The sequence below is a fragment of the Chelonoidis abingdonii genome, chromosome 2 (assembly GCF_003597395.2).
Source record: "Chelonoidis abingdonii isolate Lonesome George chromosome 2, CheloAbing_2.0, whole genome shotgun sequence".
Lineage (NCBI taxonomy): Eukaryota > Metazoa > Chordata > Testudines > Testudinidae > Chelonoidis > Chelonoidis abingdonii.
In genome coordinates, this window is record NC_133770.1 from 23149847 (window position 1) to 23176161 (window position 26315).

A 26315-nucleotide genomic window follows, 5' to 3' on the forward strand; every position below is an offset into this window, starting at 1 on the left:
GAGTTCTTTATGGAAGTGGCTAAGTAACCTGTTCAATTTCTCTGGCATAGGAAACTGGTTGTTTCAGGGAGCCCTAACTATCCTGTTTGGAATCTTAGTGATTTTTGTATGCTTTCAGTTAATCTCTTGTTGTATCCAGAATTGTGTCACCCACGTGACTGCCCCAAAACAGAGTGCTAATATGATGATTTTGAATATCGCTGATGAACAAAGAGATAAGGAATGGTTAATTTGTGGAACCCAGTAATTGTTGGTCATGGCGTGGGCTTGACCAAAAGGAGGGATTGTGAAAGTAGAATGAATTATATGGTGAAAATAGAAAACGATTAAAGAAATGCTGTCTGTACCTTTAAGCAAAATTGTTGGAATGCTGCAATCCAGGTGTCAGGAATACAAACATTAACGTAGAACAACTGCACCGTTTTAAGGGCAATTGGTGAAGTATTAGCCTTAGATCGATAAGAGTTAGTAAGGAAGTAGGATACCTTTTTTTCCATCTAGTTCAATGTTCATCTTACAACATGGGCCAGTTCCACATTATAAACTCAAAAGCATTAAAACATTTTCAACATAAAAATGAGTTTTACAACTGCTGAGTCACAAAACTTGCAGGAACTACCTCAAATGATACAAGCCATTCCCTAATTTAGAATCTTAAGGGGGCACTGTTAAGAACAGTAGTTTAAGTACAAAATTAGGGTTTTGTTTTGAAATTTACAAATTCAGTGTTAACAAAAATGTTTCAAACATTACATTAAAACATTTTGTCCTTTGGATGTAAATATTTCCCTGATACTTGTGTTTAATTAAAGACACTTTTGAAACTGCCCCTAAGTTCTCTGCTGCAGTTGTCAGATGGTTTAAATTATACTGCTGCTTCTTTAGATCCACATATTGATGTACACATTGCTATGTCTGGAGCCCTCTCCTGCTCACCTTACTCACAATTAATAGCCAAGATAGTTTCGCAACAGGACAAGTTATTTAAGGCTAGTATGGCAGAGTCCACAGTCTGGGTGCCATATTTATAGTCTGGCACTTGAGTAGCTTCAGTATGGATCCTCCATGAGAAAAAGCTATTCTGCTGAATTAAAAGCTTTGGACAGGGCATATAATGTGGCTTGGAAGGAATATATTTTCATCAGTAAACATCTGTAAACCTGTACATATACAAACCAACAAAAAATATTTCCATTAATAACAGGATAGACAAAGTAAGAAAAGTTATTAGTGTTTGATTTAAGGATATTGACTGTATATATTTTGAAGTGATTATGGCAATTTGGTTATAAAGCTTTAATTTTTGAATCCTAATATCTACAGCAGGTGTAGGCAACCTACAGAACAGGTGCCAAAGATGATTTTCAGTGGCATTCACACTGCCCGGGTCCTGGCCACCAGCCCAGGGGGCTCTGCATTTTAATTTAATTTAATTTTAAATGAAGCTTTTTAAACATTTTAAAAACCTTATTTATTTTACATACAACAATAGTTTAGTTATATATTATAGAACGAGACTTTCTAAAAAGGTTAAAGTGTATTACTGGCACGAGAAACCTTAAATTAGAGTGAATAAATGAAGACTCAGCACACCACTTCTGAAAGGTTGCCAACCCCTGGTCTACAGTCATTAAATTATTGTCTAGCCCCCCATAATTTTTCACAACTCTGATAATTTAAATAGATAAAAATAAAAAAGATGCTTAAAACCTATAATTCTGCATAACTGAACATTTAAATTGATAAAAAGCAAAAAAATGCAGAAAATATTATCTGTTGAAATTTAAAAAAATTGAAATAAAATTCTGCCAAGCTCACATATAATTAAGAAGCGAAGGTAAATGTAGCTCATTCTGATTTTTCTCCCCTTATTTAAGTGGGAGAGGAGGACTAAAAGGATAATATTGGAGAAAATTACTCAATGACTGTTCCTCTACTAGTCAAATATTTGGTAACTTCCTACCTATTACATGAGGAACACAGAACAAAATTCACTGACAAGAAAAAAATACAGGAACTTCTCCCTTAACATTGTTTTGTTGTTATATTGCTGATCAATTAGGGAACATGCTCGTTTAAAGTTGTGCAATGCTCCCTTCTAACGTCATTTGGCAGCCGCCTGCTTTGTCCATTGCTTGCAGGAAGAGCGGCCCATTGCAGCTAGCTGGTGGGGGCTTGGAACCAGGGTGGACCAGCAGCCCCCCATCAGCTCCCTGTTCCCCTAAGTTCCCTGTGTAGCAGCCGCCCAGCAGGCTAGCAGTTGCACCTGTCCCTCCCCACACTGCTATGTGTTGCTCCTACCCTCTGCCTTGGAGCTGTTCCCTGAGACTCCTGCTTACTATGAGGGGGGGAGGGGAGGAAGAGTGGGGGGCTAATGTCAGGGTGTCCTCCTCCCCCTGCACCTGCACCCCGCTTATCCCATCTTCCATAGAGCAGTGGGGACACATGACAGGGCTCAGGACGCAGCAGCTGCGGTCTCAGCAAGCTGATCTAATTAACAAGGCAGTGTACTTAAAGAGGAAATGTGCATCTCTCTCTCTCTCTCTCACACACACACACACACACACAGCGTCTCTGTGTCTGCGATGCTGTCTCCCCTCCCTCGATTCCTGCTGCCTTGTAGAGTGTGAGAGTTAACCTCTGAGGGCTCAGCCAATTGCTAGTTCATCATATAGCAGTAAGGCATTCCCTGGGAAATATCCGATCCTCTGACTGCTCCACCTCAACCAAGCTTCACAATCATCATCACTGTGTACCAGTATTAAATTGTTTGTTTAAAACTTATATATATATATTGTGTGTATAGAGAGATAGATATTATAGTCTTTTGTCTGGTAAAAAAAATTTCCCTGGAGCCTAACCCCCTCATTTACATCAATTCTTATGGGGAAACTGGATTTGCTTAACATCATTTCACTTAAAGTAGCATTTTTCAGGAACATAACTACAACGTTAAAGTGAGGAGTTACTGTAACTTAGTACGTGTATCAAATTTTGGCCCCAGTTCTGGAATCGTTATTCAGGATACTTATTTTCGACTTAAAGCACTGTCTACACCATACTACATTGGTGGGAGACCCCTCCCATTGACATAGCTTCTGCTTCTTGGTGAGGTGGAGTAATTACATCAATGGGAGAGCGCTCTCCCATCAACATAGCACGTCTTCACCAGACACACTACATCAGTGCAGTTTCCACACCTGTAAAACATGGATATAACAGTGCTTACCTACTTCACGGGTGTGTTGAGACAACATTCATTAATGCTTGTCAGGTGTTGTTATTAATTACTTGTATTACTGTAGCACCTAGGACTTGGACCAGGACTCTGTTGTGTTAGGCATGGTACAAACACAGAACAAAAAGAGAGTCCCTACCTCAGGGAGCTTACAGTCTAAGTACAAGACAAGAGGTAACAGACGGATACAAGAGGACAAGGAAACAATGAGTCAATAATGGTGATAAGCAATGGTAAAAGCACACCAGTAGCCTAACACTTTGTTGTCAAGTTTTTGGAAGCTATGAAGAGCTATGAAGTCTGTGGAAGAAAAATGCTGTTGAAATGGAACTTATTATTATAAGGGGATGTTTTTGGCAGAAGTTTGCTAGAAAAACCCCTATTCTTACAGAAAAGAGGCATGGCATCTGCAAAACAGATGGGATCTTAGAATTTAAGGACTCATCTGAAAGACCCTGATTTAGACATTACTTAAGAGTGCAGTATTAATAAAATTATACAGATTTTCCTTATCATTGAAGACTCGTTAAGTAGTCTTCCAAAGGATGTGCTGGCACAGCAGTTCCTGTATTCAATTTCTGTGTCAATGCTGGCTATTTGGGAGAGGTGGCTGCCAAGGTATGGCAAATGGTCCAGTTGTCCAGGGGGTCTCCTCTAATGGTGATTTGTGGAGTACAAAGAATAGTTCATGCAGGTGAGGGCTGGTAGAGCCAACCAGCATTGACACAGAAATTGAATAAAGGATCCAATGTGTCAGCACATCCTTTGGAAGACTACTCAAATGAGTCTTCAATGACAGTCTTCAATGACAGTCTTCAATCTGCAAACAGGCACCAAGATCTTGGTTTACAAGGCAGTTGTCCTCCCCATCCTTCTCTGTGGGTGTAAGACCTGGGTAACCTACAGGCGACATCTCAAGCTGCTGGAGCGGTTCCAACAGCACTGCCTTAGGAGGGTTCTCAGGATCAGCTGGGAAGATCGATGTATTAACATCAGTGTTCTCTCTGGAGCCAACATCAGCATTATAGAAGCACAGGTCATGAAAAACCAACGCCACTGTGTACATATGTCTAACACTTGCCTCCCAAAGAAAGTACTCTTCTCTCAGGCCAGGTCTACACTGCGACTTTAAATCGGTTTAATGGCCGATATACCGATTTAACGCTGTATCCGTTCACACGACGTCGTCATTAATATCGAGTTAAATTAATATCGAGTTTAAACGGCTCCTTCAATCGATTCTCGAAACTCCTCCCACAACGAGAGGAGTAGCAGCTAATTCGATAAGTGATAACTCGGATTACGGTCTCGTCGAATGGACGGGAAATCCGAACGTTATTGGCCTCTGCGGCGGCATCCCAGAGTGCAGCCATAGAACCGAGCTCTGGACAAGCAATCCTGGAACTCGCGATGCAGCCGGCAAGGTAAACAGGAAACAGCCTACCAGCAATCTTTTGAATGTACATTTCCTGCTTTGCCCAGCGTGGGAAGCCTCTTGATCAGCACAGCTGGCGATGCAGTCTGAATCGAAAAAAGACAAGCTCCAGCATCGACCGTACGGAGATACTAGGTCTGATCGCTGTATGGGGAGACAAATCTGTGTATCCAGCTTCCGTTACAGCAACAACGAAAATGCAAAGCGTTTGAATAAAAACTCCAGGGATACACAGCGCTGTGTGACAAGCAAAAACGGGGAAGCCAGAGATTCAAATGGACGCTCATTTGAAGGGGGGAGGGGGTACTGGAGGACTCCAGCTATCCCACAGTGCAACAAGCAGTCTCTGCAAATTATTTGCATTCGTGGCTGAGCTCCCCCAATGTCTGTAGGTTTCAAACACAGTGTCTGGCGTGGTTCAGGGGAACAGCTCCTCAGTTTATTTCCCCACCACCACCACGTTGAAAAAAAAAAGGGAAAGATTGCCTGTGCTAATGAGGCGTTTGCTCCATTGCACTCCGCGAAAAGGTGCCAAAGGGTTGTCTGCTGCCTTCACAAGGGAGGGGTGAGGGCTGTAACCAGAGCACCACCGGGGCAATGTTTCTGCCCCATCAGGCAGATGTGCTCTCAACACCGGAAGTGGGAACTATGGGATATAGCTGAGGAACAGCTACCCACAGTGCACCGCTCCTGAAATCGATGGTAGCTTTGGACCATGGACGCAAACAATCGATTTCGGGATCCCACTGTGGACGTGCTAAACCGATTTTATTAGATCTGTTTTGTAATATCGGTTTAAGCTAATTCGAAATAATCGTGCAGTGTAGACGTACACTCAGTTAAGTCAAGGAAGAAGGGCTCACGGAGGGCAGCGGAACTGCTTCAAAGACATACCGAAAGTACACCTTAAAAAGGGAGGTATCAACCCAACAGATTGGGAGGATTCAATGTGAAACAGAACACAGTGGCACTACACCACACATCAAGCCAGAGCTCACTCTGAAGAGAGCAGACATGCTAACGAGACAGAGAAGTGACAGAGGAGGAAAGAAAGGGCACAACAGTCCAGCCAACAACTATGTCTCCTCCAAGATTACACCTGTCACTTCTGTGGGAAAATTTGCAGGGCATGAATTGGGCTCCTCAGCCACTTAAAAACCAACGAATGAACCCCTTGGCAGACAACATCCTCGCATCGAGAGACAGCTGAAGAAGAAGAAGAAGATACAGACTTTGCACCCAGAAAAGAATTCAGATGATCAATATTTGCCTTGCATTAATAACAGCCCCATAAAATGGTATGTGTCGTAGAAGGAGGTAAGTTTCCAATACACAAGTAGTCAAATAATATATCATGTATTTTTATTAATCATTTACATAAACATGATTATTACAGTTTTCAAAAATGGTACATGCTAGGAACAAAAACTAGTGTGTCATTATACCAGTCAGGAAAGCATCTATGTATTTTGAAATTTCTAGTTCAGTTCCTTTTGGAAGCTTTTTTGTCCATTTTTATCAGTGTTTTCTGTTATCCTGGATAGCTTGTCATTTAATCAAATATTTGACTCATTTGATTAATTACTGTCACTCTTGTATGACAATTTTTACCTAGACTGATATTTATTTAAGAGAGGGGCAAAGAGCACAGACACACACGTACAGCACAGAGCACTTAAGGAAGTCCAGCATAGACTTCTCCACAGCGTAGCATTTTTTGCTAAATCAAGGGTGATCCTTGTAATTCCAGAAACATGAGTTTAAATCTTACTGAAATCTGGAGAGGATACGGTACTAGTCCAGCCGTCATTTGTCCACACTATAAAACCACCAATTTAGCTCCTGTAATATTTCTTAAAATGCCCTGTTCCCAACTATGTTTATCCAGGTCCTTGGATTACAAGTGTGCAAACAAATCTGTAAAGATGGAAATTGCTCACTGTCCAATTTACCCAAGGTTCCAGAAACCAAACACCTTATTCTTATTCAAGAGGTAAGCTACATTTCCTGATGCCAAAGTCAGATAGAGAGGGAGGTGACATGAAGGTTCTATAGTACGTCTTTCCTGTTTCAGTAACACTACAAAGCAGTGTTCCCTCTGTCTGTTCACACCAATGCCAGAACATTATTCTTTGGTGTTCTGTTCTGTCTCTTTAGACCACATTGTCCTTTTCAGACTCTTGTGTTTCATGATTCATCAGGCACAAATTTTATTGAGACTCCCTAATCTCCTTCCCAAACTGCCAGTACTTTTTCACAGCCTCCCAGATGTCACATTAAGGTTTATTTTTGTTTGTTTGTTTTTAAGTGTAATAAAACAACAATAAAATAGAAAACAGCTCTGTATATCAAACTTGGCAAAGGCTGCTGAGTAACCTGATGAGTGAACTTTTACATTCCACACAGAAGTAATTTGTGTAAGGGCTAATCACACACGGGTACATTAAAACCATTAACAAACCTAATATATCTAAAATATTTTAAATTATACATCTTTCATACCTTACAGGGCTTTTCTAAATTATAAGTTACCTAGCTAGTATGGATTTTAGAAAGCAGTAAGTACAAGAGAATCACATGGTATCCTCTAGTATCAAAATGACATTGTGTACATCTGAAAGTGAAAGTCTCATAAGCACCCAAAAACATCTAGTGCTTAGGCAGTAGTGGTTCTAGCAGAATAGTGCACTTTAAAACATAAGAAATTCTGTCCTAATCTAAAATGAGGCTGAAATTGCAAGGCTCAGTCTTGGACTCTTGTCCACATCACAATCCCTCAATACACAATATGACTGGCAAGTTCTGACCAGGAATTAGGGGGGCCAGGAAAAGAGGAAGGGTGGATTTGATTTAAATCTAATCAGGAAGACTCAATTTAATCATGGTTTTCTACATAAAAGTGCATTCTTTTTGATTGTTATAATCTTCATACATATGTAACCCTTCTGCCCCTCTGAGTTGGCAGCAACAAGGTCCGGGTTCAGTATCCAGGGGTTCCGTTTCAATAACACAATGCATAACCGGCTCGAGCCCCCACCCAGTGACCTGGGACACTTACATACCACCCCTCCCGGGTGCCTCTAGGAGGCAATACTTCCCCTCTTGCAAGCACGGAGTCTGAGTGTAGCAAAATCCTTTTAACAAAGGAGGGAAACAATGCGGCATCACATTGGAGAAACACCACAAACAGGATTATAACACAAACCATAAGCAAAAAAACCCCACTTCCAAGTATGTTTAGCAATGTCGTTTCCCCCTTAGGGTCTTAAGTCCAATCACCCCAAAGTCCAACAACCCAAAAATCTCTGATCAGTGCCACCCCAGAGTTCAAAAGTTTATCTGCAGAGTTTTAACCCTCTCAGCCTTGGTGGAAATGGGGGACACATAGGGTGGTGGGCCCACACGGGTGGTAAGGCACCTTACGTGGGCCAAGGCCAACTGCTCCGCCTCTCCGTGGAGTCTGTCTGCTGCAGCCTTCACCACGACAGCTCCACTACCACACTGTGCCGCTCCTCCACCGATCCACAACCGCTCCACTCTGTCACTTTCCATGGGCTGCTCAACATCTCAAACTGTTCCGCATTTGCCAGTCCACTTAGCGATAAGTTTCAGGCTCCCCACTATTACACAGCACTCAGTGGATCTCAGCTCAGCTCTTTAGGATGTTCAGCTCAATAGCAGGGAGCCCCAGTGTTGTTGCACCATGGCCAACCATGATTCAGCTCAGCAGCCTTTAGAATGGACTCCTAATGGAATCAAAATTAGCTCTACTCTTTAACAGTGGAGAGAGGAGGATGTGCAATTGGTGTTCCAGGTCCTCAAAAGGGGCCCATACCATCAGGTACACACACCAGTCCCTAACCTCTCTCAATTCACTGGGTTTTGGAACCCATGTCCCTTGTCCAGCAAGTGTCACTTAATTTATGTTGAGACATCTCTCTCATAAAGCAGTCTCGTAGTTCCTCATTCACATAATCAGGGTGACAACACTTTGTTACCGGGGCAGGAGGAATAAAGAAATTGGGGATCCCAGAGCTGTCAACATAACCATCCCAGGCTGCTGTGGGCTATGCTAGGTGGAGTTGGTGTGCCAATGCACATACCTAAAATTCCTTTCCACACTCTCATAATTCACCACCAGATGTCAGGGTAGGGCTCATCCTGACTCTGCTTATACATATTCTTCACAACTCAGAGATGTAGGTTTCATTTTTAGAAGGTACACACTATACATTCTTAAACAGGGATTTATTTTGAAAACTTTTCAGAGTAGTTTTACAGCTATATCAGAAAATGAATGATTGTTTGGTTATTTCATTTATTGAAATAATTGAAGCAGATATTTATGAAGTCATTGGGAGGTGAACTATCTCCATTCAACAGGTTATTCGTTAATATTTGGAGGATATTCTTGCCATGCTGTATTACGAGGAGAACATCACCAGACAAACATTTCAATTGTTTTACAATTTATCTTGGTTAAGTATTTTGGATTTTTTTTCAACAGCAAACATGTAATAGATAATCATTTTTGCTGTTAACAAGCGTGTTACCTCTGGAGATACAAATCCACAAAACTAAGCATTTCTGATGGTATCTTCTAGACTGAGCACTGAGTTCCACTGGGTAGATAGAAAGATTAACCTAAATAATCTGTACAGAAGCCTGTGGAACCCCATAAAACTGGGTCCCTAATCCATGAACTATTAGAACTCATTTACAAAACTTGTCTTAAAAATTACATGACTATATTGTCTCATATTATAGAATTAGAATTTATAAACTCTATTCCATGATGAGATATATTTGAGCTGTAATGTATTTTAATTAAAACTATCTTTACACAAAATGCTTTTTGAGGGAAAAAGCTATCAAAAAATAAGGATTTTTTTTTAAATATCATTGATTTTTATCCACCCTGGAAAGAGTTATTAAACGTTATTTATTTTTATTCTGTGATGCCCTATACTGAAAAGCCACTGGGCAACTAACAAAAATATTTTCAAACCCCTTAAGAACCGAAGGCCTAATATAAAGCCAGTACTGAATCAAAATCAAGAATCCTTTAAACTCACACAATAAATGTACCATTCCACTCATCAAAACACTATCCCAGCCCAACCCAGGCCATAATTTACCAAGACAGACAATATCCTCCCATGTAAAAAACAAAACTCAGAGGGACACAAATGCTTCTTGAATGATATCACAGTTGTACTTTTGCATGTGCCCTTGACAGAAAAGGCTATGTCTCCTGTCGACTTGAAATAACACTGTGGAATGTTCAGCAATGATTCCAAACATGTCAAGTTTAATCACCAGGACAAGACACAGGGATACAGAGGAAACCTAAGGGAGACTAATTCTGTGTTATTTACAGTTTTACATACTTCTCTAATCTCACTTGCTTCTGCATAGGGGGCGGGCAGTGCTGCTCCTGGAGCATGAATGTAGGTCCATCCACCAATAGTCATCATGCTATTGTGTTCTGCAGGAGCTACAGCTATGAGTGATTCTCAAGAGTAACTCCAAATAAAGTAGATCACGTTAGATGTCACAAAAGGTATAACCTATCATAAATAGGGCATCTCTTTACAGAGCATAACTTTCAAATATTTTAGAAGTGCCATTAAAACTGGGTTTCCTCTTTCAGCTTGCAATCAAAGACCATGCCTAAATTCTTGAATTTCTACCCCACTAGCAACATCACTATGTTGCATCTAGTCAGTTTCAATCAGTCATTGTAATAGCAGCAAGATACAAACTTCCTGTTTGGAAGAGAGACAGACTTTATCTTCACTGCTAAAAATGGAGTGTTATTTTTACCTAGGGTAACTAATGTGTGTGAGTGAGCGCCAGGTAAAAACATTGGGAAGACAAGCCACCCAAGTTTTACAGTGAGGTAATCTTTCTGAGGTCAACCCGAGGTGGGGATGTAGTGCTGACCTCACCTAATTTATCACATAGTAAAACTAAAATGCTGTGTTTTTACTTGGGGATAGCTCATGCACACTAGTTACACCAAGGTTAAAAAAAACAACGACGACACATTTTAGCAGAGAAGCCAAAGCCAAATATAGTTCTGCATAACATACTGAGGATAAATCAGACAAAACCATTTTATTAGCTCCCTGAAGGTCTTCACATACACTCTGACCCGTAATAGGGACAGACGTGGATAACTCAGTAAGAGAGAGCAGAAGGCACTGTAAATAGAGCAGAAGGTGCTTTGGAACAGTCAAAGAAGAACTAAGACAACGACTCTCCAACCAGACATCTAAGTCTCATATGAGGCATCCAATATTCAGAGACCAGTTTTGAAAATCTGGGCCAAAGTTGAATCTTCCTGTGTTTACTTCCCCAATTGAAAATATTTAACTAATCCTCACAATCCCGTGTAAGGTAAAGGTGTACATAAAATCCATTGAAGATCTCAAGCAGTATGTAACTGCTAATTATCTTTTAGCTTTTAGGATACAATGTGACCAAAAATAATTTTCAGAGATAACAGTAGACACACAAGAATGTCCCTTTCTTGAATTTAATGTTGTATTTTGACAAGTCTGCCCTGTTTACTTAAAGAATATTAAAAATTACTTGATCTCAGGTAAGATCCACCCATCCCCGATCTCTGTGCATCACAAATGGTTATGGGAGAACTTCCAGATGTAAATGGTTTAGTTTGGATATTAATTCTAAACCTATGTGTACTTTTTTTCTGAAAGTCAGGTTGAAAATCTCAACATCAAATTTACTTTTGAGCTCTCCAGTACTTCCTGAGCTGGTGTTAAACTTCATTTCTACTGGGAAAGTGTTCTGATGTACTTGGATGAAAAATGTTATACTATAAGATCAAAGCATGTGCCAGTGCTATTTGAAGTGTTTCAACAGAAGCTTGAATTTGGATTTAACAAACACTGATGATTACTGAGAAGCTTTGAGAAGCTCGTACACAAATTTACAGTCATTCTACAAAAACTCTATACCTTTTCTAACAGAAATGCCTTGTCAATACAGATATAGCCGTAGACATGTTAGCTGTGGCACAATTCCATCCTATTAGCTGATGATTTGGAAAACCTCAAAGCATAACACATTCAGTGCAAGAAACCACTCCAGGGATCCTTACTCTACTCCCTTATCCTCTGTAGCACGTTTACCATTTATGGTTTGTCATCAACACACGCAATCACGAACATCCCAAAATGTTCATGGAAGCACTGCAGCTTCGGAAAAAAGACATTAATATTCTAAACTATTTGGAGACATTCAAACTTGGAAAGGCTCATGACTCTAAGTTGTCATGCTTGGAAGACTTCAATATATTGTACTAATCGAAGTCCCCTCTAACAAATGCAACTTGCATATATAAAGCAATATTGATTCAGCTGTGCTTAACTGTTTATACAGGCTAAAATCTAAAAACACTATTTCAGACATTAGACCATGTCTTCCTGTGAGAGGTTTAGTTGTTGTCAATGAGGCTTGACTTAATGATACAGTGTGCCAGCCACTATAGTTAATTAACCTTTTTGATTCACCTCACAGAGCTGTTTTCTGCAATCAGATCTTATCTGCACAATCCCTGTTAGGGTTTCATGCTGCAAAGAGGTTTGCAACAACTGCATCTTCCATTAATAAAACTCTCCTAGCTTTATAAATGCTCCCTTGATGGGAAGTGAAGAGGCAGCATCTAAGGAAGGATTTGAAAGCAGCAGGGAGATACTGAGGCTGAAGTAAATGATCTGGAGATTACCTAAAGGAAATAATGCCAGTGCTCTGCATGAGCAACTCAGCTATTAGAGAGGAACACAGAAAAGCCCTATTTTCAAACTAACAGCCTTGTCTATACCCTATGCTGTTTACCTCAACACCAGCATACAGCACAGTGTTATTTTATAAGAAAGGACAGGACATGCTTGGTTGCTGTTTTCTATCAGCATCTAAAATATTGCTTTAGATCTTGTAATTTGATAGCTGCACAGCAGCAGAAAGCTGATGTTTTACATAAACTGCATTACTTATCATGTACGACGCAAAATAGAACATGACATTTTCCAAATATTCAGTCAAAAAACTGAAATTAGAAGAACCTTAAATATACAGCTACAGGAAATGTTCTGAACAGACTATATGCCATTTGCTTTCAGAATTCTTCTGAAAACTCCTTCCTGAAGCTTGATTCACTTTGTGTCTAACATGCACACATATGCCCTACTCTCTCCTACCCCCAGTTCCTGGTCTTATTTGCCTTGCTCTTCATTTACTGCACGTACTTCAATTCCTGTTAGTCTCAAAATGTTTAGCCATCTGCTTCTTTCTTCGTGTAACAACTCAGATGCTTATGTGGGAACATCCATTCTTCAGCTTTATAGAATTCCAAGTAATATTCCTCACTTTTCTATTAATGCCTAGAAATAATACCACCTCGCTCTTACACAGAATTTTTATCCCTAGATCTCAAAGCCCTTTATGAAGGTGGTAAGTATCCTATCCCCCATTCTACAGATAAAGAAACAGTCATTGAACTGACTTGAAGGATGTAAAATCAAATGGCATCTAAATCTTTACACCCCAAATCCTGTCTCTCTCAATGAAAAATCCAGAAAGCACACTCAAAGTCTTCTTCCTTGGCTAATCCTGATATCACCAAGGCAAACATAAAACATACACTCCTTTTTAACCACTTGTTGAGTAAGTGGAGTTCAGGAAAAGTGATAGAAGATTTATGGAAGAAAATTAATATAGCTTGAGTGCTGCAGGAGTAACTAAGCAAATGGAAATGAGAACTCAGCACTGAGGCCAAAAAAGGCCTTTATAAAGTATTAGGGCCCAACCAAATTCACTGTCTATTTTGGTCAATTTCATGGTCATAGGATTTTTTAAAATGTAAATTTCATGATTTCAGCTATCTGAATCTGAAATTTCATGGTGTTGTAATTATAGGGGTCCTGACCCAAAAAGGGAGTCAGGGGGTTGCATGGTTATTGTATGGGTGGGTTGCTGTACTGGTACCCTTACTTCTGCACTGCTGCTGGCAGCAGCACTGCCTTCAGAGCTGGGCAGCTGGAGACCAGCAGTTGCAGGCCAGGAGCCCAGCTCTGAAAGCAGAGCCATGGCCAGCAGCAGCACAGAAGTAAGTATGACATGGTATGGTATTGCCACCCTTACTTCTGCACTGCTATCTGCAGAGCTTGGCTCTCAGTCAGCATCCACCACTGTCTGGCCATCCAGCTCTGAAGTCAGCACAGAAGTAAGGGTAAGGGTGGCAATACTGCAACCCCCCTACAATAACCCTGTGACACCCCCCAGCAACTCCTTTTTGGGTCAGGACTCCCAATTTGAGAAATACTGATCTCCCCTATGAAATCTGTATTGTTTAACTCTGGTTTCCCCCGTGAAATCTGTATAATATAACACTGATCTCCTCCAGATTTCATGGAGAGAGACCAGATTTCACAGTTTGTGACGCATTTTTCATGGCCGTGAATTTGGTAGTGCCCTATACATGATATAACACTGATTGCTGCACAGACAAATATACAGCAGTTCCTGCACTGAATGGTGACATACGGTCTAACAGATGTATATGATGTGATGAATGAACCTCTCTCCTCTCAGCTCCTTACACTAGGACTTGTGATCCAATTATTATTTTAACATACAAAGATATTTTAATTCTCCTTTTCTTTAATCCAGGGGAATACTTATCCCAATTTCATTGTTAGAAAAAAATCCACTTGTGCTGGAAAACTAACCAAGTTATTTTCTTTTGAAAAATTTAAATCCCACAGCTCTCAGGGCTCTGGGTACCTTTCCACTGCACAATTTGAAGACATCAGGAATATCTGGAGAATTTCAAAGAACAGTTATACAAAAAACAGCTTGGGGGAAAGGGTAATGCTCAAAAGTAAGAAGTCCTCACGTTTTCTGTTAAATATAAAGAGAGGCATTGCCTGGTATATTTTATTTTTCATTTACCCAATTCCTGTTTTACTTGAGTCTTTCAATATCCATCCTCTTCAGATCCTTGAAAATAACAATTTCCTTAATGATTTTGTTCCTGCTCTTTTAAAAACTTTGATGATTTTCCTTATGTTTTAAAAATAAGTTTGACTTTCTTTCCCTTTTTTTGTGTTTTGATTCAAATGTATTTTATTTACTTCCCCATGAGCATTATTGATGACATCAGCACAATTCTGTTAATACTGTTTATTAACCGGAGGAAGACAAAGGCACATGAGTTGAAAACATTTGTGTAGGTCCCTCAAAAATATTGCTACTAAGGTTGTTTTATGAATCTGTCAGCAATAATGGCTTTTTATTTGTCATATAGACGCATTTATAATTTAAAGAATATTCACCCAGATTAGGGCAAAAGCATGAAATACATTGCAGTGGTTGTAAAAAACCTGATGGTATCCCTGCACATTTTTAAAATTAAAATCAGCCACTGGTGAATGCCAGTGACTGAGGTGCTTAATCGTCACTGACCTACTTTTATCAACTTTGGTTAGGGAAAAATAAGAACATGATTTTCAAAAGAGCACAGTTGGCCTAACTCTGCTCCCACTGAAAACAAAGGTAAAACTCCTACTGACTTTAATGCAGCTAAAGTTAATGCTATTCAAAATCTCCCCATAAATCACTAAATTGGGCACAGGAAGATAATCAGACATTATAGATACATACACATTTGCAATTTTATTGCAATTTTTAAAAAATAATGAGATATTTGCAGTTAAAACTGTGTCCCTTTTTGCATGAATCTCTTGAATGTGGTGGACTCTCTTTGCTGGATATAACAGTGTACAATCTCACTGCCCAGTTAAGGGTAATACTCATTTGAAAATCTCCATCTAGTCATTGGACAAAAAGTGTCTGATATGCTTGAAAATCCAATACTGTACAAAACTGTGGAGCTATACTCTGGATCAGACACACAAATCTGACCACATGAGGTGTTCTTTTTCTGATTATTTTAATAGCCACAAAAGATCAAGTAAACTAGGAAGTTTACTGAAGAATTAACCTTGAGGAGAAGTTGGGAACTTACGCATCTTTACTTTCTCTGTATTTATCTTATCTTATTTTTCATCTCTCTCTCTTATTCCCTTCCTATTTGTTTAAAGGACCAGATTCAGCAACAGGGGCGGCTTTAGGTATTTTGCTGCCCCAAGCCCGGCAGGCAGGCTGCCTTCGGTGGCTTGCCTGCGGGAGGTCCCCGGTCCTGCGGATTCAGCAGCAGCCTGTGGGAGGTCCACCGAAGCCGCAGGACCAGTGGACCCTCCGCAGGAATGCCGCTGAAGGCGGCTTCCCTGCTGCCCTCACGGTGACCGGCAGAGCGCCCCCCACGGCTTGCCACCCCAAGCACGTGCTTGGCGTGCTGGTGCCTGGAGCCGCCCCTGCTCAGTAAAGTACTTAAGCACATACCTTAATTTCAGGAACATGAGCAGTCCCCATTGACTTCAATGGGAGTATTCGTGCTTAAAGTTAGATACATGCTTAACTCTGTTTCTGTATCAGAGGCTACAAACTGTGCTATATTAAAAAGACAACAGTACCGACTGTTCTGCCTGAATGCTTAAAACAAACAGGAGTCCTCTCACTGTATCTTGTACTACACGTTCATGAAGACAAAAATCCTTTGTATTATACTTTGTAATTAAGCTATGGAACTATGTATTTTGCAGTCATAAAAATAGTTAGAGGCAGCCCTGTAAAGATACTGGTCCCTCAGGACGGCAGTGATTTCATACAGCACATTAACAACTCTGGAATGAGACCAAAGTGGTTGCTTTTGCCACTCTAGTGGACTTTGATCTGCAGCCACCCACTCAGTGTTGTGTCTGTTTTCTTGTTTCACTGCAGGGAAGGTAGGAGGGAGAGGAGAAGGAAGCTGCTCAGGGTTAGCTCAAGCAAACGGAAAAGGAAGCCGTATATTGAGAAAAAATGGTAGCATCCTGAGCAGAGGGAGAAAGATTCCTTTCAAGCCCTCCTTTTTCTTATGAAATAACGAAGGAATTTGTCTTGAAAAAACAAGGGTGATGATTGTTTAACATTATAGTCTAAAAAGGTAAAACTCCAACTGATGGAACTGCTAGTTTCAATCTAGACTGTCACCGTTTTAAAAGTTAAGATATTTTTATTTCAATGTATCTAACTTTATTTCTAATTATATCCAGGAAATTTTGTTAGTCGTGATGTTATCTAAAGCCAAGAGGAATAAAAACTCCATTTAACTCACCCTAACAACTACTTATCAGCAGTCTGATATAAAATACTTTACTCATAACTTGGATTTTGCTTATTAAGCTGACTGTATATGTAACTACATAGAGGACAGACAGGTCAACAAAACACATCACTCAGACTTACCATTTATGCAGATCTCAAAAGGTTGGCAAAGATCATCCTCAAACAGGCAGCCTAAAAACACAACGGAAAGGTAAAATCAGTACAGTTTTCGAACTGTGGATAATTGGTAGAGTACAGACTTCTTAGGCTATTAAATCCTCAGTGAGATGCAGACATTTGGTTGACTTTAGGTTTCTACATGGGGCAGTACAGAAGATCAAGAATATGGAAACAGGCTTGTCAGAAAGCTCCTCTCACTAAATGTATACTTCCAGAATAGCATTCGGCCCACTTCTCCCCCTCCCTGCTCTACAAATGATTGTATCTTCCTTGTTCCTGATAATAATATGAAGAGCCTCGTATTCTCCTCATCTGTTTAGGTGCCATCACAAATTAGAGTATGCTGAGACCAGCACAGAGCCCTAGTGGATAGTGTAACATAGAATTCAGAAGTCCTTTCAATACACTCTATCTGAGGTAAGCTGAAGCTGGTAATCAGGCAAGTATTGCTTTCAGAAGGTAACAGAACAGTAAGAGGTGGAATGCAGGAGGGCTAGATTTAGGCATTGACAGCATATTGCCATGCCTATGGCCCCACTCCTGGTAATGTGATTATATCAGATTACCATCTGTCGTTTAAAAACATAAATGTAAGATTATGGTGCAGAGAAAACCTTGATAACGGGGATGAGAGACCCAATGTAGCAATGCCTGCCTCGTTGCCTCAGTTTGCAGACAGCCTGGAACAATAGCTCTGAGAGAAGTGAACTGCCCAATTCTTATTTCAGTGGGGTGTTAACTCTCAGACTCACTGTTCTGAGGACATCTGCCATCAACACCCAAACAGAGGACTCTGTATATAGTTGGAAAGCAGTCCCAGCCCACCCATTCATGCAGATAGCTACTGATGGCTGGGTTAAGTACTCTTCCCTACCTTCCCCTACTGCTGACTTCACTACTCTCAGTAGTGGGAGTCCTGCTACTATCCCTGTTGCTTCCCTTTAGAAAAGGCCCCTGATGCTGTTCCTGGAAGGAGAAAAGGGGTCTCCACGATGCTGCCCCTACCACGTTCACTCCAAGTGGGGGCCACAGTGCAGGTGGAGAGTCTCACTGTAGAGGCATCATGCTGTGCCTAGGGCCCCAGTTTGTCTTAGTCCAGACCTTCAGTGCACTAATTATTCCATCTCCTGACAATCAAACCTGACAACTAGATAAAGAATTGGGATGGGATGCACTCAAAATATACTATGCTCTGAACTTAGGTCATGCGTTCCACACAGATCTTAAATCTCTTGACAAACACTATGCTTCACAACATATCTGAGAGGCAGGTATTGCCTCAGATGCACAGATGGGCATATGGAGTCCTGGAGATTAAATTGACTTGCCCAATGCCACACAGTGAGTCAACATCAGAACAGGGCATATAACTTTCAGCACATGGTCTAACAATTGAAGCAAATTCCCTCTATTCCCAACTTGCCCCCCCTCCCCAGATACAGAGGAAGTACAGATATCACTACTACATTTCTTTGATCATAGGGAGATTCCTGGAGTCAGCAGCTCTAAATTAGAGTGAATGAAATCCTGAGTCTCTTCCTTGAAAGGGAAAGGTCTGGAAGGGTTGGTGAAGGAAAGCTTATACAATGATCACATACACCCCTGCTCAACTATGCTCCTAAATCTGGTATCTCCTGCAGACTGGAGAAATGGAATGAAAATGCATAACACTTTACACACATACATGGATGGATTCTGCATGCACAATATGACAGAGAAGTACATAGCTATTTCAAATTATGAACTCCATTTTGTATTATGTGTGGAACATATCTTAACTTGCCCAAGGCAAACCTGTTGTGATGAATTCTAGACAGATGTTCTCCTCAGGAAACATGTTTCACCCTTCATCAGTCTAGAGCCACTAACTGTCTCTCAACTACCAGCCCCTGTGGAATAACTGATTTTCTACATACGAACACACGGAGTGAGGATGAGTGGGGAGGGGCCTACTTAACAGCAAAGTCCTGCTCTGTGCAGGGAGCCAACCATCAGTGCACATAAGGAGGACTTCCAGGAGAGAAGGGGCAGGAGGGGTTTCTGCCTAGCCTGAAACAATGATGAACCTGGGACTCTCAGAAGGGTTGAGATGAGACTAGGGGAGGGTGCATTTCAGGGCTTGCTCTAAGAGTAAATTTTCTCTGGTTAAGGAACAGGGGCGGCTCTAGCTATTTTGCTGCCCCAAGCATGGCAAGCAGGCTGCCTTCAGCAGCTTGCCTGAGGGAGGTCCCCGGTCCCGCGGATTCGGCGGCACGCCTGCGGGAGGTCCACCGAAGCTGTGGGACCAGCGGACGCTCTGCAGGCATGCCGCCGAAGGCAACCTGCCTGCTGCCCTCGCAGCAACTGGCAGAGCGCACCCCGTGGCTAGCCGCCCCAGGCACGCGCTTGGCATGCTGGTGCCTGGAGCCAGCCCTGTTAAGGAATTCCTTTGCTAAGGGGTCCTTGCCTTCTTGTCACGTTATCCCTGAAAGGGTTAAACTAAAAGCTGGAGTGCCCACAGCCTAGGTGGAGCTCTGGGATGTATGTAAGTGATTGGGGGGAGGGGGCGTGTTCAGGAATTCTCAGATATTGATTTCTGGGCCTAGCACATCAGCACCCCACATTCCAAAGAAGGGTGACAGACAGGAGATCTGAGTCATTGGAACATGCCCCATAGACCCAGAGCTACAAACAGTGACTAGACTCTACCCTATTGACTTGGAAGCATGGTGGGACCCAGCAAGTGGATCCATTCATAACAGAATGGTCATTCTACAGTGAGGTACTGAGTCAGGTTCTAACATAACAGTAATTTTTAAAAAGTGGAAAGGCCCAGAGAAGGCCTAAATTATGATCAGCAAAGTGAGCATGTTAAGAGTGAAAAATGGAAACAGCAAAGCCCTATCAGTATGAATACATGACTCAAATGCACTCTGTAATTTTGCTTGATCTATTTTGCATTATCAATCTATTTTCCATAAAGAGCACAGGGGAGAACTGATTATATACTGCTTTACATTCTCTTTTAATAACACTTGACTATTAGATGCTGATTAGAATGAGGCATCTGATTCAATTAACCCTGAAAGCCAATGCCTTGAAGTGAAAATGAATAAACCCAGTGTAGGACAAACCATACCCAACCTTGATTACTGTAAAAAAATCTACAAAAATCTCCAAGCTGCCTTGAGATATGTGATATTTCAAATTATTCATTACCAGAGTTGAATGCTAGACATACTTCACCTAGCCAGTCAATATGCTAATTTAACTGTTAATTTATTTTCGTTGTTATTTGCTGTAACATTAAGAAGCATAATGTTTCATTTTAAATATCATCTACCTACTAATACTAATGATGGTAACATGTCACTCTCAAAGAGTGAAGAGGCATTATATCCAGCAGATACTTCATTCAGTTCATGCATTACAGGATCAAAAATACACTTCATTTTCCAGCTAAACAATTCCGCTCCCACCTAACTTCCAGCCAAACACATGAAAAGTTGATGCAGTTACCCCAAGCCCTAATGAAATACAGAAGCAATTTAAAACCAGGATCACCATGAAACTATTCATCTAGCTAAGGAGACCCACTCCTGACTGGCTGAAAAGGTCCATGTTGGTCTAGGCCTGCGGTGGGCCATTTGTGGCCCATCAGGGTAATTCTCTGGGGGGCCGTGAGACAGTTTCTTTACGTTGACCATCCGCAGGCATAGCCGCCCACAGCTCCCAGTGGACACCGTTCACCGTTCCCGGCCAATGGGAGCTGCAGGAAGCGGCCGCCAGCACATCCCAGCAGCTCATGCCACTTCCCACAGCTCCCATTGGCCAGGAATGGTGAATCAGGGACACTCAAAGCTGCAGGCGGCCGTGCCTGCGGATGGTCATTGTAAGCAAACTGTCTCGCAGCCCACCAGTGGATTACCCTGATGGGCCACAGGTTGCCCACCACTGGTCTAGGTCCTTCTCCACCTATGCATAAGTACAATTTTCCAGTACTGTATAGAGAAGATGAAGAAGTCTGATGCGCACGGAGGGAGGCAATTAGGGACTTCTGTCATTCCTACTGAGCAAAATTAAGGTTTGTGTCCGATATCTGGGGTTCACCTATAAGCTTCGTCCTCACAAGACAAAAAGTATGGGTCTTTTAAACATATTTTAATTTATGTGGTAAAATCCTAGTGGGTGAGCATGTTGAAGTACACCCTGTGCGTTAAACTACAGCTGCCTTGCCTACACTAGGATTTTAACATTGTTTACTACTGTGATGGGGCAAGGCCAGATGGCTACAGTAAAGTACTGAGAAACAGGTATGTTAGCCTATTGGCATCCCAGGGGTGGGCGGGCGAAGCCCGCCCAAAGAAGAGATTCCAGAGGCAGTGGTGGGACGGCAGAAGTGAGGGGAAGATTCCCCTGGGATGAGCCCTCTCCACGCCGGCGGTAACCGCCGCTGCACCCCTCCTCTACAGCGATGGACCGAGAAGGAGAGGAGGGCAGCTTCGGGTGCCGGCAGCACAGGGGTGCCGGCGATGACAGGGCGGCACCAGTGCCTGGGCTCAGGGTCCCCGACGCTGCTCCGTGCTGGGCCAAGGGCAATCCTCCGGATGTGCCCCCATGCCCGCAGAGGTAGCACCGGGCCTCCCCCGTTGAATAGGCACCCCGGTAGTGGGCCCCCCGGTAGGGGACCAGAAAGGACCCCTCGAGCGCCTCCCCGCCGCGTGCCGCCGGCGCAGTTGAAGCTGTTGCCGGTGGACACGAGAAGGACGTGACGGAGGGTGGGGTCCTTGCAAGCCCAAGGGAGAGGGCTGATGACGGAGATGGGGCGCCCCAGGGTAGAAAGGGAGCACAGGCGGTCACTGGGCAGGAAAGGAGGGACGGATGTCAGGACCAAGCGGACTCACCAGGTCTTCCAGCGGCTCCAGGGGGACGAACACCGCCCCCCACCGCTAGGATTCTCTCTACCGCCTCCTTGTGCGGCGGCCTCCATGCAAGGAAAAGACCACTTCCCGTACATTTTGGAGGTTGCCACGGAATGGCCGTGGGCCCCACCACCCTCGCCAACGGCCCGCACGGTAGGTTTCCACGTTGGGCGAGGCGGGCCAACCAGGAAGGCAACGGACCCGTGCTTCTGTCAAGGTGGGACGGTCCCGGCCGCTGTAGAATGTGGTGGAAAGGCGGTGGCGGAGGAGCGGAGGCAGGCAGGGGCCGCCGCCAAACCTGGGGCGTACGCCCTGGGGGCCGGGGGAGGGACACCCGGCAGAAGCTGTGGAGGGAATAGCAGGGAGGATGCCGCAGGCCGGGAGCGGGGCTGCGGCAGTGGGGGCAAAGGTTCCGCCATGGAGGAACCTGGCCTTTTTAGCGGTGGGCCTTACCCTTCTTCCCACCCCGACCTTCCCACCCTGGGGGGGCTCCCCCCGAAATCGGAAAGGGGGGAGGACGTGGCAGCAGCGGAGGTCTCCCCGGTACTCGCACGCTGCCAGTGCCCCAGCAGGGCGGTGGTAGGGATGGAAGTTCGGCAGCGGCGGTCGAGGTATGGGCTAGGGCAGTGGACGTGGGGGCAGGTGGAGGAGGGGCAGTGGGAGCATCGCGTGGGGTTCTCCCCCGGCCGCGTCCCCGCCATAACGAGAGCGGGGAGGGGGACAAACAGCGAGGTGAGGGGAAGAGAGGAGGCGACCACCCCTCCCCGCTAGGCCTCAAGGCAGGGGGAGGACGCCAAGAAGGGAAGGCTAAAGGGGCGGCGGGGAGGAAACCAAAAGACCTAGGGGTGGAAGGATGACAGGAACACGACCAGAAGGGAGTTCCGGCTCACTCCAGTTGCACTGGGGGATCAGGGGGGAAATGGCAAGAGGGGCGGGTGCAGTGAACAAGGGGAAAACTCAAAATGGGGAAGGGCACAGCGCATGGGGGGGGCGTGGGCGCGAGGGGAGGGAACCAATCAGGGCTGGGGGAGCACAGGGTGGGGGAGAAAGGGCTAGCTGGGAATGGGGCAGAGGGACCATGGGATTGCAAGCAGGTGGGGCAGAAACTAGCAGGGCGCAGAGGGAAACAGGTGGGGCGGACAAAAAGGAAAGGGGCCAGCCAGGGAGAGGGGGAATGGTGGTGCGCCCACAGGCACTTGTGAAAAAGTCAAATTATGGCTGCTGCTGCTGCAAGGCCCAAACGATGGAAGCGGTTCGTGTGGGTCAAGGCCGAGCAGCTCAGTCCCAGAGCAGGAGTCCAGAGGCGAAGGAAACAGCCAAGCGGGTGGTGGAGGGGGCAACGATGGTGGTGGGGGCGAAAGGGAACACAGATGGATCCGGGGGGCAGGCTCCCCACCACACCCCCGTGTCCCAGACAGACACAGTCCAAACCCCAACCACAGAGCACAGATTGAAGACTCAGATCCAGGAATACCCCTCCACAAGTGGTCTTCACTCGTGGTCTGCCAACAGCAGGCAGTCTCCTCCTCCTCCTCCACCTCCTCCGGGCTCCAACAGCTCGCCAGCAACTGCGAACAGCAGCCCCAGCAACTCAGTGGTGGTGGACTGGGTGTCCAGGCAGAGGGACCCCGCTCAGAAGGGTCCTGAGCAACAAGAGCCGGGGCCCTCACACCCCCTATCTCTGGGAAGCAGGCCAGCAGCGCCCCATCCCCATCAATAGGCTGTAGGTTGGAGTAACAGCAGGAACCCTCGAGGGGCGGGGGGGGAATCTACTTAGCCCAGCCACAAGCTGATAGCAGAGAGAGGGGTGGGTGGTGGTATCTAACCCAGCCAGGGGAGCAAGCAGAAGCAGGAAAACAGCAGCAGCAGTAGCAGCAGCAACAGCAGCAGCGAGGGCCCAGCGCCCAGCAGGAACAGCAGCAGCAAGCAGCAGCCCCTCCCTCTTTCCTTCACAGGCAGAGTGGTCGAAGGGAGAGGGAGCTACTTCCTGGTCCCAGGAGAAGCAAGGAATTCTGTTCCTCACAGGGTATGTTAGCCCAGGCTAAACAAATCCCTAGGACCATCGGTTAACCAAAGGCAGTTGCTCCAGGTTAATCAGGCACTGGAGCCAATTACGACCTTTCTAGAAGGCAGTGGAGATAGCTACTTTAATTAGAACACCGCAGCAATCAGGGCAGGCTTAATCAGGGGCACCCTGGGGTTTAAAAAAAGGGGGGAAAAGGGTTTACCCCCAGTCCAGGTCAAGGGAGGAGCCAGAAGGAGAAAGGATGCAAAGTGAAGGAGCTGGGAGCAAGAAGGCAAGGAGCTGAGAGTGTACTGCTGGAGGAATTGAGGAGACAAGCTTTATCAGACATCAGGAGAAGATCCTGTGGTGAGGATAAAGAAGGTGTGGAGGAGGTTCATTGGGGAAGTAGCCCAGGGAGTTGTTAGCTGTCATGGCAGCTGTTACAGGACGGTACTATAGACAGCTTGCAATCACAGGGCTCCTGGGTTGGAACCGGAGTAGAGGGCGGGCCTGGGTTCCCCCAAAACTCCCACCCTGATCAGACACAGGACGCGAGTTGACCGCAGACTGTGGGGAAGATCACGTGAGGTGAGCAAATCTGCAAAGAGCGCTAGGACCACGCCATGGTAGGGAGAGGAACTTTGTCACACTACTTAATGTGTTAAAAAGTAACCTATTTCTTCTAAGTATAGAACATGCCCAGTGGTGAGGCACACAGTGTGCCAGGTGGAGGCATAAGCGGTAAAAGGACCGTCTATTGTGGAGAAGAGAGCCTGGGCCTAGGAGAGGGTTTCATCCTGGCTTAGGTACAGGCTTCCCTGTGCGACCTGGGGAAAAGTCACTTCATCTGCACTGTGCTCATTTGCCATCTGTTTAAAAAGGAAATAGTAATTCATAGAATCATAGAAGATTAGGTTGGAAGAGCCTACGGAGGTCATCCTACTCCAACCCCTGCTCAAAGCAGGACGCAACCACAACTAAATCCGAGCCACGGCTTTGTTCAGCTGACTTAAAGCCTCTAAAGATGGAGATTCCACCTTTCCCTATGTAAGCCTCATCCCAGTGCTTCATTCACCCTCCTAGTGAAAATAGTTTTTTCTAATATCCAACCTAGATCTCCCCCACTCAACTGAGACCAATTGCTCCTTGTTCTGCAATCTGCCACCACTGAGAACAGCCTAGCTCCATCCTTTTTAGAACTCCCTTCAGGTAGTGAAGCCTGCTAATCAAATCCCACCTCCGCTCTTCTCTTCTGCTGACTAAATAAGCCCAGTTCCCTCAAGCTCCCCTAAGTCATGTGCCCAAGTCCCCAACCTTTTCACTGCCCTCTGCTGGACTCTCTCCAATTTGTCCACATCCTTTCATGTAGTGGGGGCCAAAACTGGACGCAATCTCAGGTGTTGGCCTCACCAGTGGGCTGAATAGAGTGGGAAAACACTTCCCTCGATCTGACTGGCAATGGCTTCTACTAATGCAGGCCCAATATGCTGTCAGCCTTCTTGCAACTAGCGGCACACTGCTGATCATATCCAGCTTCTCATGCCATGTAATCACTGGGTCTTTTTCTGCAGACTGTCACTTACCCAGTCCGGTCCACAGCCTGTAGCAGTGACTGGTGATTCTTCCATCCTAGTGGCAGGACCTGCACTTGTCCTTGTTTGAAACCTCATCAGATTCCTTTTGGCCTAAATCCTCCATTTGTTAGTTTATCTGGACCCTATCCCTAATCCCCAGTAACTTCTTTAAACTTATGGCAAGAATACTGTGGGAGACCGTTCAAAAGCTTTGCTAAAGTCAAGTGTATATTACGTCTCCACTCACTTTCCCCATATCCCAGAGCAGTTATTCTCATCATAGAGGGCCATCAGGTTGGTCAGGCATGACTTGCCTTGTGAATCCATGTTGACTGTTCTGATCACCTTCCTCTCCTCCAAGTGCTTCAAAATAGTTACTTGAGGATCTGCTCCGTGATTTTTCCAGGGACTGAAGTGAGCTTAATCGGTCTGTAGTTCCCCGGATTCTCCCTCTTTCCTTTCTTAAAAGATGGGCACTATTATTTGCCTTTTTCCAAATCATTTTGGACTCTCCCTTGATTGCACCAATTTTTCAAGATAAATGGCTAATGGGTCTGCAGATCACATCAGCCAACTCCTCGAGCACCCTCAAGATGCATTCTATCCAGCCATGGACTTGTGGAATGTCCAGCTTTTCTAAATAGTCCTTACCCTGTTCTTTCACCTCTGAGGGGCTGCTCACCACCTCCCTACTGTTACTCCCAGTGCAGCAGTCTGGGAGCGACCTTGTCTTATCAAGTCCGAG

General features: G+C 44.3%; 1 protein-coding gene across 3 annotated transcripts in view; it reads right to left on the reverse strand.

Moving 5' to 3' along the window:
- PTPRN2 (protein tyrosine phosphatase receptor type N2) overlaps positions 1–26315 on the reverse strand; it is a 1143575-nt gene that overhangs the window by 973548 nt on the left and 143712 nt on the right. For all 3 annotated transcript variants that reach the window (XM_075062204.1, XM_075062202.1, XM_075062203.1), the window contains exon 2: positions 17052–17102. In XM_075062204.1, the coding sequence (XP_074918305.1) occupies positions 17052–17102 (51 nt within the window). The remainder of the gene's footprint in view (positions 1–17051; positions 17103–26315) is intronic.